This window comes from Lucilia cuprina, chromosome 4 (assembly GCF_022045245.1).
Source record: "Lucilia cuprina isolate Lc7/37 chromosome 4, ASM2204524v1, whole genome shotgun sequence".
Taxonomy (NCBI): Eukaryota; Metazoa; Arthropoda; class Insecta; order Diptera; family Calliphoridae; genus Lucilia; species Lucilia cuprina.
In genome coordinates, this window is record NC_060952.1 from 67,260,268 (window position 1) to 67,275,307 (window position 15,040).

The following is a 15,040-nucleotide window of genomic DNA, read 5'->3' on the forward strand; positions in this document are numbered from 1 at the left end:
ATAACATTTTTTGAAAAAAAAAAAAGTTTGTTGTTGTAGTACACACCCTAGAACGATGAAATCCGGAAAAAAATTATGCCATCCGATTTCTACACTTCCAACTTAAAGTTCTATATAGATTTTTATCGTGCACAAGATCGTCCGATGGCAGTTACATATCATTATATATATACGGCCATAATAACATTTTTTGAAAAAAAAAAGTTTGTTGTTGTAGTACACACCCTAGAACGATGAAATCCGGAAAAAAAATTATGCCATCCGATTTCTACACTTCCAACTTAAAGTTCTATATAGGTTTTTATCGTGCACAAGATCGTCCGATAGCACTTATATATAAAAATGTATGCCATCGTATTTCTACACTTCCAACTTAAAGTTCTATATAGGTTTTTATCGTGCACAAGATCGTCCGATAGCAGTTATATATCATTTTATATATACGCCCATAGTAACATTTTTTGTAAAAAAAAAGTTTGTTGTTGTAGTACACACCCTAGAACGATGAAATCCGGAAAAAATGTATGCCATCCCATTTCTACACTTCCAACTTTAAGTTCTATATAGTTTTTTATCGTGCACAAGATCGTCCGATAGCAGTTTTATATCATTTTATATATACGGCTATAGTAACATTTTTTGAATGTTTTTTATAAAAGGCATTCTGTAACGATATAATCCCAAATATATTTATATTTTATCAGATTTGTTCCTTTCCACATTTATAAACATATTTTAATTGATCAAAAATATTTTTTTAATGTAAATCATGAAAATCAATTTTTTTGAATTTTTTCCACGTGCATAAACACATATTGAAAATGTAAATAATGAAAACGAGTTTTTGCGTCTTTTCCACGTGCAGAAACACATATTTGTAAACAGAAATAACTCACCACACCAAAAAAAATGTTTATTTTGATAAAACAGCTGTTACGGTTTGTTTTATTTTTCGTCGTGTTGTTCTCTTTATGTGTGTGGATATTACCACTCATTAGTAGGTTTCTATAAATCGACTTTCGAATAATCGACTTTTTGTCGTAAAAAGTCGAAGAGTCGACTTTGTTAATAAAAGTAGAAAATTTTTAAAAAGTGAAAAAAAGTCAAAAACTCTAAAATAGTCGGAAAAACTCAAAAAAATTAAAAAAATTGTCGGAAAAAAGTCGAAAGAAGTCAAAAATAGTCAAAAAGTCGAAAAAATGGTAAAGTGGGAATAAGTCGAAAAAAGTTGAAAAGTCGGAAAAAGTCGACTGTTTATAAAATACTTAATTAAATGAAAAAAGTATTTTAATTAAATGAAAAAAGTCGAAAATCGACTTTTCATAAAATGCAAAAAGTCGACTTTTAACTAAATGAAAAAAGTTTAAAAGTCGACTTTTTGTTTCAACTTTAGAACCCGGCTTATTAGTTTTTCCTATCACTTAAACTTAATGTTTATTATATTTTTCAACACTTTTCATTTATTTAAAACCCCGGAAATATTTTATATTTTACAAACGAATTAAAAATATTTATTATTCTTTGACATTTTATTTTAATTAAAATTGAAAAATGAACAGTTGTACATTTTAGTATTGAAAATTAAAAAAGTATTTTACATATTTTTTCCATTTTGCATTAGTGCAGAATAAAATAACAAAATGACGTGTTTATAATATGTTTTGAGATAAAATATCTTTTAAAAAAATAAATAACTAAAATTTTCATTCACTGCCATATAAAATTTCAATAATAACACACAAAGAATAAGGTCCAAAAAATAAATTTTTAATTTATTACCTTTTGAACAACTGTGTTTATTTTTGTGCTTCTACTAATACATTCTCACCAGTTAGGTCTTTGACAGGGGACTTAGGTCCTTGACAATTAGTTCGCCTACCCTGCCAACAATTTCTATCCAAATTGTAACCATAACGTTACAGCTTAAAGTTTAAAACAATCTAATTTGATATAATCTGAGTGAATGAAAAGTGACCCCATTCGGAAGAAACTGTTAAAGAAAAAAAGAGAAAAAAGGGGGAAGGGTACTTTTACAAAAACTACTACTAAAATGAAGCCATATTAAACAACATTTAAACATTTCATTGTCATGACATCACCCCATTTTCAATTACACATTAAATTTATATTTTTTTTCAGAAATTACATTTATTTTAATTATTTCTTTTGACCATAATCAACCTGATTGCTTTTGTGAGCAGCTTACATATCATCTTGTGCACGATAAAAACCTATATAGAACTTTAAGTCAGAAGTGTAGAAATCGGATGATATACATTTTTTTCCGGATTTCATCATTCTAGGGTGTGTACTACAACAACAAACTTTTTTTTTACAAAAAATGTTACTATAGCCGTATATATAAAATGATATATAACTGCTATCGGACGATCTTGTGCACGATAAAAACTTATATAGAACTTTAAGTTGGAAGTGTAGAAATCGGATGGCATACATTTTTTTCCGGATTTCATCGTTCTAGGGTGTGTACTACAACAACAAACTTTTTTTTTTTTACAAAAAATGTAACTATGGCCGTATATATAAAATGATATATAACTGCTATCGGACGATCTTGTGCACGATAAAAACCTATATAGAACTTTAAGTTGGAAGTGTAGAAATGGGATGACATACATTTTTTTCCGGATTTCATCGTTCTAGGGTGTGTACTACAACAACAAACTTTTTTTTTACAAAAAATGTAACTATGGCCGTATATATAAAATGATATATAACTGCTATCGGACGATCTTGTGCACGATGAAAACCTATATAGAACTTTAAGTCAGAAGTATAGAAATCGGATGACATACATTTTTTTCCGGATTTCATCGTTCTAGGGTGTGTACTACAACAACAAACTTTTTTTTTACAAAAAATGTTACTATAGCCGTATATATAAAATGATATATAACTGCTATCGGACGATCTTGTGCACGATAAAAACCTATATAGAACTTTAAGTTGGAAGTGTAGAAATCAGATGGCATAAATTTTTTTCCGGATTTTATCGTTCTAGGGTGTGTACCACAACAAACTTTTTTTACAACAAATATTACTATGGCCGTATATATAAAATGATATATAACTGCTATCGGACGATCTTGTGCACGATAAAAACCTATATAGAACTTTAAGTTGGAAGTGTAGAAATCGGATGACATAAATTTTTTCCGGATTTCATCGTTCTACGGTGTGTACTACAACAACAAACTTTTTTTTACAAAAAATGTTACTATGGCCGTATATATAAAATGATATATAACTGCTATCGGACGATCTTGTGCACGATAAAAACCTATACAGAACTTTAAGTTGGAAGTGTAGAAATCAGATGGCATAAATTTTTTTCCGGATTTCATCGTTCTAGGGTGTGTACTACAACAAAAAACTTTTTTTACAAAAAATATTACTATGGCCGTATATATAAAATGATATTTAACTGCTATCGGAGATCTTGTGCACGATAAAAACCTATATAGAACTTTAAGTTGGAAGTGTAAAAATCGGATGGCATAATTTTTTTCCGGATTTCATCGTTCTAGGGTGTGTACTACAACAACAAACTTTTTTTTACAAAAAATGTTACTATGGCCGTATATACAAAATGATATATAACTGCTATCGGACGATCTTGTGCACGATAAAAGCCTATATAGAACTTAAAGTTGGAAGTGTAGAAATCAGATGGCATAAATTTTTTACCTATATAGAACTTTAAGTTGGAAGTGTAGAAATCGGATGGCATAAATTTTTTTCCGGATTTCATCGTTCTAGGGTGTGTACTACAACAACAAAAATTTTTTTACAAAAAATGTTATTATGGCCGTATATATATAATGATATGTAACTGCCATCGGACGATCTTGTGCATGATAAAAACCTATACAGAACTTTAAGTTGGAAGTGTAGAAATCGGATGGCGTAAATTTTTTTCCGGTGTAACTATGGCGTATATATAAAATGATATATAACTGCTATCGGACGATCTTGTGCACGATAAAAACCTATATAGAACTTTAAGTTGGAAGTGTAGAAATCGGATGGCATACTTTTTCGTTCGATAGCAGTTTTATATCATTTTATATATACGGCTATAGTAACATTTTTTGTAAAAAAAAGTTTGTTGTTGTAGTGCACACCCTAGAATGATGAAATCCAGAAAAAAATGTATGTCATCTGATTTCTACACTTCCAACTTAATGTTCTATATAGGTTTTTATCGTGCACAAGATCGTCCGATAGCAGTTATATATCATTTTATATATACGCCCATAGTAACATTTTTTGTAAAAAAAAGTTTGTTGTTGTAGTACACACCCTAGAACGATGAAATCCGGAAAAAATGTATGCCATCCCATTTCTACACTTCCAACTTAAAGTTCTATATAGTTTTTTATCGTGCACAAGATCGTCCGATAGCAGTTTTATATCATTTTATATATACGGCTATAGTAACATTTTTTGAATGTTTTTTATTAAAAGGCATTCTGTAACGATATAATCCCAAATATATTTATATTTTATCAGATTTGTTCCTTTCCACATTTATATACATATTTTAATTGATCAAAAATATTTTTTTTAATGTAAATCATGAAAATCATTTTTTTTTTTTTTGAATTTTTTCCACGTGCATAAACACATATTGAAAATGTAAATAATGAAAACGAGTTTTTGCGTCTTTTCCACGTGCAGAAACACATATTTGTAAACAAAAATAACTCACAACACCAAAAAAAATGTTTATTTTGATAAAACAGATGTTACGGTTTGTTTTATTTTTCGTCGGGTTGTTTTCTTTATGTGCGTGTAATATCCTCGTAATTTTGCGAAGAAAATTCGAAGTTTAGTGAGTGCGTTTAGTTCTCACAAGTTTGATTTATTCTCTCAGAGCTCGTCTGTGTGAAGAGAATATAAACAAAACGCACGGGTTATCGTTATCGTTGAATAATATTTAAGATCCATCTGAGCAATGTCGGTATTTTTTGACACCTCTAATCAGCAATTTCAAAATTGAAATTATTTTTTATTTTTTCGGTGTAGCATACATACAATGCGAATGTGGACGCAATTTATTTTATTAAATTTCATTCATTATTTAAATTTTACACATTTATAATTCATATAAAATATTTATTATTTGTTCAGGTACATACGTAAATGAAGTTCAAAATTTCTTTATTTCAATCTACAGTCGTGCTAACATTGGAGTTATACTAGTGGCCTCTGACCTTTGGAAACATATTTTACCCGTTCTTGAGATTCAGAAACGAAAGCCACTTCCCATTATATTGGAAATAGAGACAAAGAGTTCATTGATTAAAACCTTAATACTGAAGGAACAAAATACTGTTCAGAAGATTGATGTGAAATAAATGTGAAAATTTTGATATACATATTTTAAAATTTAATTTTAGTGTTTATGCTGGTCGGTTGCAGTTATTATCAAATTAAAGAAAAAAATTAAACAACAAAAAACATTTTAATTAAAAATAAACTTCCATTTTTTTTTGTGTGAGTAACACAAGTGAAACTAGAAATTAAATGGAGTAAAACTTTATTTCGTAATCCTGTGATCCCTACACTAAGAAACGTTTATATACTTCAGCTGATCAAGAAGTATTGTAAAATTTTCCTGTTATTATATCAAAAAATGGTATACTGATTTTGTCGCTCCGGTTGTAGCACATCGAAATATTCGTCAAACACCCATAGGTATATCCTGGGTCCTTATTAGATTCTGAGACTATATAGCCATCTATCTCTTTAAATCACAATAGAGACCACACAGGAAGTGCTAGACAGTTGAAATTTCGCATAGGCACGCGCAGTTTTTAAGTAACAGCTTAATTACAATTGAAACCACAACCATTGTCCGCAATGAATTTTTATACATATGGAGGACAAAATATCATATTGTGGCTGGCGACATTGTGGTTGGAATAGATTATATTTTACTTTTATTGCGATCTTTGGCGATCCTCTCATTATTCTCTTATTTTTATATTGTAGGGTTGCCATATGTTCAGAATATTTTGCTAAATATCTTGCAAAAGCTAATTTGCGCAACTAAACGAGAAAAATAATATGTCTGTTCGTTCAGAATATTTTTCTAACATTCCTTTTAATTTCATAAAAAATAATTTTAAACAAAACTTCATTTTGCGTTGATTTTTCTTATAAAGGTAAGTAAATGTTGTCTGTCGACAGTCGCTAAATCTTAATTCGTCGCTCGCTCTTTTTGTGTAATGACAGCTGTCCAATTACAATTGGACAGCGGTTCCAGTTGTAATTGAGCTTAATGTCCACACATAGAAATTTTTGTTTCAGAAACTACGTATTATTAATTGTTGTTATACGAATAAAAAGAATAATAAAACAAGTTAAGGTGCTATTATTATTTTACATATGTACTGTCACTTTTTTCTATCCATATGTAATTCCGAATGTATGTCAAAATTTTTACTTTACATACGATTCATAATTTTTGCTATCACACCAGCCTGTGTTTTTCCATATGACATAACCTATAAATGTAATTAAAGCTGTTTTTTTAATGTGTAAAAATTGTTAAAATTATAAACTAGTTTATTAAAAATTCAAAAGTACTTACTTTTTCATGTTCTTTAATTTTTTTAATTAATTTAATCGAAAAATTGTATTTTAAAACAAAACAGATGTTTGTCACGCAAAAATAGAGCACGCTCTAATCGAAAAAAATTACATATGTATTTCCACTTGTATTTTACATATGTAATGTTTTATATGTAGTGTGGACCGGCAGTTAGTGCCAGTATCAGATATACAAGTTAGTGCCAGTATCAGATATACAAGTTAGTGCCAGTATCACATATACAAACGCTTCAAAAAGGCTCCAAAGCTAAGCCGGCTTAAACGTTGCCGCTCACAAAGATTGGAATCGCACATGTATGTGCCGGTTTAAGGGTGATGACAATAATCCCTGCGAACAAATTTGAGTTTAATTTTGTATTCATGAACTAAATAGTCACTATAAAGGCTCAAATCTATGTTTCTCAGTGCTAAGTTAAAAAATTTACAAAAACAAAGTACATTACTTTCTTATTTTGAACATAATTTTATTAATTTTAGTGCGTTTTAATATACCAAAAAGAAAATTAAATGGTAATAAGTAGATAGAAAAAATATCAAAAACGAACACTTTTTAATACACGAACAAGTTCATTTAATGCAGAATCATTCTTGCTTTCAAAATTCAGAAGTAAAAGTGTTTGCACATTTCAGTAAATATATTTATTTCATTGTGATCAGTTGTGTGATACATTGTGAAATTTAGATTTTGTAAATTTAATGTATCAAAAACATACGTTTAATATATAATAAGCATAAGTGGGAGAATTGTGAGTGTAAAACTATATAAAGAGGATAAATAAAAAACATAAATGCTTATATAACATAAAAGAAAATAAAATTATAATTTCCAGTTTCTCTATTGTTATGACAAAACTGGAAATTTACTACTTTTATGTTATAAATAAGATAAAACTAAAACAAAATCGAGTCATAAAGTAAGTATTAAACAGGTGGAAAAGTTTCATCCGAACGGGGTCATTTACTCAGATTATATTAAAATAGATTGTTTTAAACTTCAAGCTGTAACGTTATGGTTACCATTCGGATAGAAATTGTTGGCAGGGATCAAACAAATTTACACACACAGGATTTTTTTTTTTTGATTGTGTTAGTGAAAATAAACTGACACGCACGGGTTTGATGAAAATCAAAACACTTTTGATTTCTGGAATTTCTCGTGTCACCCCTTTATTAATTTACTTTGGTGTAGACCAGAGGAGATTAATATTCAGCTTAAGCTACGTTGAAGACACCAACATTGTAGGTTAACTTCTTCTTCTTTAAATAAGCATCTGATGTTGATTTGCTCTAAACTTGAAGAACACAATCAGCACTTGTCAAAGTAATGTCCTTGCGCAACTTTTTTTTAACAAAATGAAATACAACAACAAAATTTTGAGAAAGTCAAATTAATTTAGGAAAATGATATATAGTTGATAGTTTTTATAGATAGACTTTGATATACGCTGGCTGTCAAAATGCATAATAAGTATTTTTATATTTTTATATATTTATTAATAATCAAAAAGCCTTCATTGGCCAGTATTTGACAGTTAGCATATACTCTATAGTTTGTAGTCAGTTTTTAGTACACTTTTATTTTGAGTTGAATTCTATTCTCTGCTGCTTTATCCCCAGCTAGCATTTGAAAGATTGTTGGATGATTAATCAGTAAACTGAGTCATTTTTGACTCCTTCTGATGACCTAAAAGTGATTAATAAGTTGAGCGCTTAAAAAATGGCTCGAAAATGAACCCCATTTATGATTGAAAATTGAATATTTGAAAAACAATAACAAAATGTATTGCAATCATAAATTGATCATCCTGGTGTTTAAATATGATTGTTTTAAAAACTTATTTTGTGGTCGTATTTCAAGCAGTTAGAAGATCTAAAATTGTTCCTTATGCAATTGTTTTTGTTTGTAATGAAATAGCTAAACTTACACTTAAAAATGGCTCAAAAACGATTCAAAAATGAGTCGAAACTGATTAGAAATGGGGCTCAGAAAAGACTATTTTCGAACAGTTAGCAAAACATTTTGTGTTGCCTAAAATGAGTTGATGTAATTCTCATTTCGTCTATAAAATTAAAATTATAAGTATTTGAATTTGTGTGATATTTATAAAGTCGATTTTCTGTCAAGGAAATTGAATTTATATTATGTTTTAATTATAATAATTTTATATGTTTAATGATCATCTACGGAAGATAGTTTGGCTAATAATCACTAAACTAAGTCTAAATAATTCGAATTAATATTTAAAATCTGATTTATTTGAAAAAAAAAAACAATAACAACAAGTGTATACCAATTATAAATAGGTCATCAAGGTGTTTGAAATATGATTGTTTATAAATTTAGTTTGTAGTTGAATTTCGCGCAGTCGGAAGATCAAAAACTGTTTTCTGTTGTATTGTATTTGTCTGTAACAAACATAAAAAATACTCAAAAAAGACTCAAAAATGACTATAATATGATTCATAAATAATTCAAAAACGACCCATTCTTTAACTCATTAATGACTCTAAAAGATTAAAAAATTAGTCATAATTGATCAGAAGTGGGGCTCATAAATGACTCATTTGGAAGAGTCGCGGGTAGGGTACCATTTTCTCCCGACGAATGTATCATTTATGATCAGAAAATGTGCGCATATATGATCATTTTAATCGTGCAGAAGAGTCATAAATGACTCGAATGTGATCAAAAATTTCAAAAAATGCTAGCTGGGTCAGTACAAATAAAACTATGGCAGTCTATCATTGAATTGATCATTGAATTCCTTTTTTGCGAAAGAGAGGAAAATAGCTTTTTACTCGTGACGTCTCTGTATATCCTGTGCCACCTGTCTTTTCGCAACGTTACTACTATGGTTCCAGATAGCTCGAGTACTTGAGCAAAGTCACAGGGTATACAGAGACGTCACGAGCAAAGAGCTATTTTCCTCTCTTTCGCACAAAACGAATTCAATGATTTGTTTTAGCTGTATTTTATATACCTCTTCTCACCAAACAATTTCAAAATCAAACAAAAGCTGATTTTAGACTTTTTAAAATGTCAAAAGTGACATCTCTGTATACTTTGTGGCAAAGTACACGCAACGTGCGTGTAAGATGTACAAAGGGGCAGTGGTGAGTTGTTCAGGTTAAAAAAGTACCACCGTGAGGTAGGACCACACGCTAGGTACGGGAAGTGATAGACTTCTTTCCATGTGTTCCCTAATGTGATTTCAACAGACGAATGTATAGTCATGGCTAGATAGTCTTAGAATTTAATATGGACCCAGAATATTTCTGCTTTTATGGGTCTATATACGCCCCATCTTTTTTGATGGTGGGTATAAGGAAATTATAAATGTATATGTATGTTTATGAACAACTTTTTTCAATGTGCTACTACTAAATGTTGACTTGACTATGGTTCTCTGCAGCTTAAGGTGTTATTCGACATGTATTTTACATATGTAGGGTAGAAGGGGGTCACTCACCATAGGGGCACATCTGTCAATGTGAATAACTTGAAACCGAGATTTTATCACATTATCAAATTTCGTTTTCGTTTATCGAATATCTATCGTCCCTAAAAGTTGAAAAAATTACATTTACATTGATGGAAGGCAGACGTGATTTATTGTTTGGTGATATAATGTCAATAATATTGAACCATAAGGCATAATATACCATAAGATTTAATATTATTTTCGATAACATAATTAAAAGTAAAAAAAAAAAAATTAACTAAACCCCAGAACTGCCCCTGGGGCACATTCACCAAATATATGTAATGATTGTGATGTAGAACAAAATTTGGTTAAAATAAAAAAAAACAGTAATTATTTCTTTTAATTTTTTGGATAAGTTATGTAAAATAAACAATATACATATATCTTAATTATTGTACTTTGTGTGATAAATTAAAGTGTAAAACAGCAAAACATGTTTTTGTTTTTGTAATTTTTATGTTATTTTACAAATGACAAACTACCCCATCCTCTTGGCGTATTTAGCCCATTGATGGGCGGTATCGCCATTTTTGATCAAAGAGGAAATGATAAAAAACATGTACATTAATATGAGTTAGGAAAGTTCGAGAGAAATAAAACTAAATCCAACACATCTTAGTATCCGAACAAAGAAACAAATTAGGAATATGCATTGTGGTTTTAATTTCAGGCCGCCTAAAAAAGTGGTATATGGTCCTCTTTTACCCTACTGTCAGTTGTACATATCGTCTGATATATATGAAAAATAAAACAAACCGTAAGAGCTGTTTTATCAAAACATAAAAATTTTTTTGGTGTGGTGAGTTATTTTGATTTACAAATATGTGTTATTGCAAGTGGAACAGACGCAAAAACTGGTTTTCATTATTTACATTTTCAATATGTGTTTACGCATGTGGAAAAGATTCAAAAAAGTTGATTTTCATGATTTACATTAAAAAAAAATATTCCTGATCAATTAAAACGTGTATATAAATGATGAAAGGAACAAATCTGATGAAATATAAATATATTTGTAATAAAAAAAAATATTCGAAAAATGTTACTACAGTCTTATATAGAAAATGATATATAATTGTGCACGATAAATACCTATATAAAACTTTAAGTTGGAAGTGTAGAAATCTAATGGCATACTTTTTTTACAAAAAATTAGTCTATGGCCGTATATATAAATTGATATATAACAGATATCGGACGATCTTGTGCACGATAAAAAACTATATAGTTGGAAGTGTAGAAATGGGATGGCATACATTTTTTTTTATAGAAATTGATACATAACTGCTAACGGCCGATCTTGTGCACGATAAAAATCTATATAGAACTTTAAGTTGGAAATATAAAAATCGGATAACGTACATCTTTGCGTGGATTTCATCGTTCTAGGGGGTGTAGTAGAACAACAAACTTTTTTTTACAAACATGTTACTATGGAAGTGTATAGAAAATGATATATAACTGCTATCGGACGATTTTGTGCATGATTAAAACCTATTTAGAACTTTAAGTTGGAAGTATAAAAATTTCATTTAAAGAAGTGTACTATAACAACAAACTTTTTTTCACAAAAATTTTACTCTAGCAGTATATAGAAAATGATATAAAACTGCTATCGGACGATCTTGTGCACGATAAAAATCTATATAGAACTTTAAGTTGGAAAAATAAAAATCGGATGACGTACTAGGGGGTGTAGCAACAATTTTTTTACAAAAATGTTAATATGTAAGTGTGTACAAAATAATATATATCTGCTATCGGACGATCTTGTGCATGATTAAAACCTATTTAGAACTTTAGGTTATAAATATAGAAAGAGGTTGCCATAAATTCTTTTGTGGATTTCATCGTTCTAGGAGGAGTACTACAACAAAATTTTTTCCCAAAAAGTATACTATATAGAATATAGAAAATGATATATAACTACTATCGTACAATCTTGTGCACGATAAAAAGATATATAGAACTTTAAGTTGGATATATAGATATCAGATGGCATAATCTGTTGAAGATAATATATAGAATATAGAAGATGATATATAACTACTATCGTACAATCTTGTGCACGATAAAAAGATATATAGAACTTTAAGTTGGATATATAGATATCAGATGGCATAATCTGTTGAAGATTCAACTGTAGACCGACCCTTACAAAAAAACAGATAGTTTTTGTTTCATATAAAACTTGTTAATGTCGAATTTTATCGCTATACATTTTTAAGCCAGTTATGAGCGTTAGCTAATTCTCCAGGGGAACCATATATCGGGGAAGTTTAAATTTTGAACCAAAGTTTGTCAAAATAGTTTTGACTCCTTGTTCACGTTTGCTATATTAGTATTTTTATTCCTATAATTGGTGTTAATATATTTTTCTTAAGGGGAACGTATATAGGTATAGGGTCAATTTTGGACAAACCAGAAATGTTTTGGACCATATAAAAATGTCACATTGTTCGCCGGACTCTGGAAACACTATGTTGATAAGCATGATGCACTTGTCGAAGATGTATTCTTGCATAGTCCTAGAAATAAGAAAAGATTTAAGTGTTATTATGAGACCGTTTACAATAAGGCTGTGTTACCCAGGACCGTGCAATGTACACAGACGAGGTATCTGGCGAATTGTCAAAGTAACAAGATGTTATAGGTTGACCTCCTGTGGATTCTGTGGCTCTATCATTCTTGGAATAGTAGAATGAATTGCACATTATATCAGGCGCGGATCCAAGGGGTAAGAAAAAGAGAAATTTAAAAACCAAAAAAATTTTCATACAAAATATAAAAATGAGGAAAAAAAGGAATTAATATAAGTAAAGAAATAAATCACTTTTTACATATTGCCCTTATGAAAGAAATTTATAATAAAAATTTTCCTTTAGTACTACACGCCAAATATGTGTAAATGAGTTAGTTCTTATTTTTTTATTTTTCTGAAGTATAATTTGGTTAATTTTCATTTATTTTAGTTTACAAATATCTTCAATTAATACCGCTTTAAAAAATATAAAGCTTTTTTAAATATCGTTTTTAGTTTAATAAATTTGACCGAAAGTTTGAATATTTGACCATCATTTACACACTTTTGTTTCACACTGTATGATCACTCACAATCTACACTCAAATAATTGAAAACGTTTCAGTTGCTTGTTTCTCTTCTTTATAAAATAGATTTGCAAAATAAATGGGAAAATTATTTTATTTTTTCTATTTTTTTTTCCTTGTATGAAAGTGTTGGTTTTTGCAACAAAAAATATTGAATAAAAATTGTCAAGACCTCCGGATGGTAAACCGATAGAGAATATGATGGCAACGCTTATGTGGTGTAAACCCAGGTGGCAATGCTCAGAATAGCCGGTAGAGGTGGCGTAGGGTTCACCATCCTATTCCTCACGAAGTTCTTGAACAAAAAAAAAAGGAATGTACCAATCAAGATTCTTCCTCAATTTCGATCTCTCTTTAGTCTACTATTTTAACCTAATTCCTAGTCATCGCGACGTTGTGCCTACTGGTCAGCAGCGGATGTTGTGCTGCTTGGCCTGCCTTCCCTCTACCATGGCACATCTTTGGCCAGTTTAAATAGGATTTGCCCCTAACACTACCCCTACAGCCTGATTTTAAATTCTCGCTTACCTCGTATTATTCATTCCATATTTGGTTCTGCTTCTCTTCACCAAAATATATTCGGGAACAGGATGCTCTTACAGCAAAGCGCGGACGTTAATTAGTCGTAAGTCTTGGTCCTTGGTCTGTCTTTGTATAGTTGGTGCAGTCGGAAAGTTAATGGATTTTAACAGGGCGTAAATCTAGGCACAAACCAAACCCTAACCTGAGCTCAACCTAGGATAGGTTCTAAGGGCAACAACGGCCATCCAATTTTGGTAACAAAAATAAAAAAAATCTCTAATTCCCAAAAATTAAACCATTAAATTTTCCTTCCTGGTCCTGTTAGTATAGTCCAAAGATAGTCGTCCAGATATGTCCACTCTTGGTATGTGAATTCGTGGTTTAAATGTATATAGATTGGTGTTTCATGTTTTAATCAATGTTTTTAAGTGCAGATTGGCGTTTTTATATGATTTATGTGTTTTATATGTCAAGATTGTGTAACAATAATTAATTTTTAGATAAACGTTGTGTTTTATATGTAAATTGTGTTTGTAAAAATAACAAAATTTTTAATTTTTATGTGTAATATTTGTGTATAGTGTTATTTTTATGTAAATGTTTTGTTTAAATGTCACATTGTTTTTTTTCCTTTTTTTTAATCTTTTATTTTTATGTGTAAAATTTATGTAGTGTGTTGATTTGTGTTATATCGGTATCACTTTTTCTTTCTTTTTTTTAACCAAATGTCTTTTTTTCCGAAAAAGGCACGTCTTCCTTCATCGACTCTCTTCAACCCAACCCACTCCAAAAAACTTCCTCTTCTCTTGCTCCTCCTCTTAAAAATTTCTTTCCCGCGCTTTTTCATCATTTTCGCCATCTTTTTTCTTCTATCTGACCTTCAGTCAAACCCCCAAACAGCTGCTTCAAGGTTGCATTCTATTGTAATTCTATGTTTTCGGTCTTCTTCTTATTATAATAGAATGCAACCTTAACCCGTTCAGGGGGAGACAAGACAAACCCCACCATTTTCTTTACCACAGTGTAAAGTAAATGGGAGGGGAAACCCTTGCCATAATACCTTTGGTTCGTGTATTTTACACCTTATGTTAAAATGCCATCTGGCATCCCCATATTCTCCCCACATTTTGCCTTCGGGACATACTGGCATCTCCCTGATACGTTAATATTCTCTATTACCTGGCAACTCATTAATGTACTTATTTGTTTGGTTCAGGAGGCAAGTTAAAAGAAGAAAAGTTACAAAAATAATATCCCGATAAGAAAATAACAAACTAAAAATTGTG

At 30.0% G+C, this 15,040-nt stretch overlaps 1 protein-coding gene and 1 long non-coding RNA gene across 4 annotated transcripts in view; one reads left to right on the forward strand and one right to left on the reverse strand.

Annotated features, from left to right (window-relative positions):
* The window catches only part of LOC124419635 (V-type proton ATPase subunit F), a 12,153-nt gene extending 6,772 nt beyond the window's left edge, over positions 1-5,381 (forward strand). The window contains exon 3 of one of the 2 annotated variants that reach the window (XM_046949847.1): positions 5,155-5,381. In XM_046949847.1, the coding sequence (XP_046805803.1) occupies positions 5,155-5,381 (227 nt within the window). The remainder of the gene's footprint in view (positions 1-5,154) is intronic. The other variant, XM_046949848.1, reaches the window with a different exon arrangement.
* A 156-nt stretch (positions 5,382-5,537) lies between these two features.
* Positions 5,538-13,424, reverse strand: LOC124419637. 2 transcript variants are annotated; one of them, XR_006940737.1, is made up of 4 exons: positions 13,239-13,424; positions 12,713-12,811; positions 12,547-12,652; positions 5,538-6,967 (listed from the first exon to the last, which is right to left on the reverse strand). It is a non-coding gene; the product is annotated as an uncharacterized LOC124419637 (long non-coding RNA). The 2 variants fall into 2 exon arrangements; XR_006940736.1 differs by lacking the exon at positions 5,538-6,967 and having other exon boundaries at positions 12,546-12,652.
* Between the last annotated feature and the right edge of the window lie 1,616 nt (positions 13,425-15,040).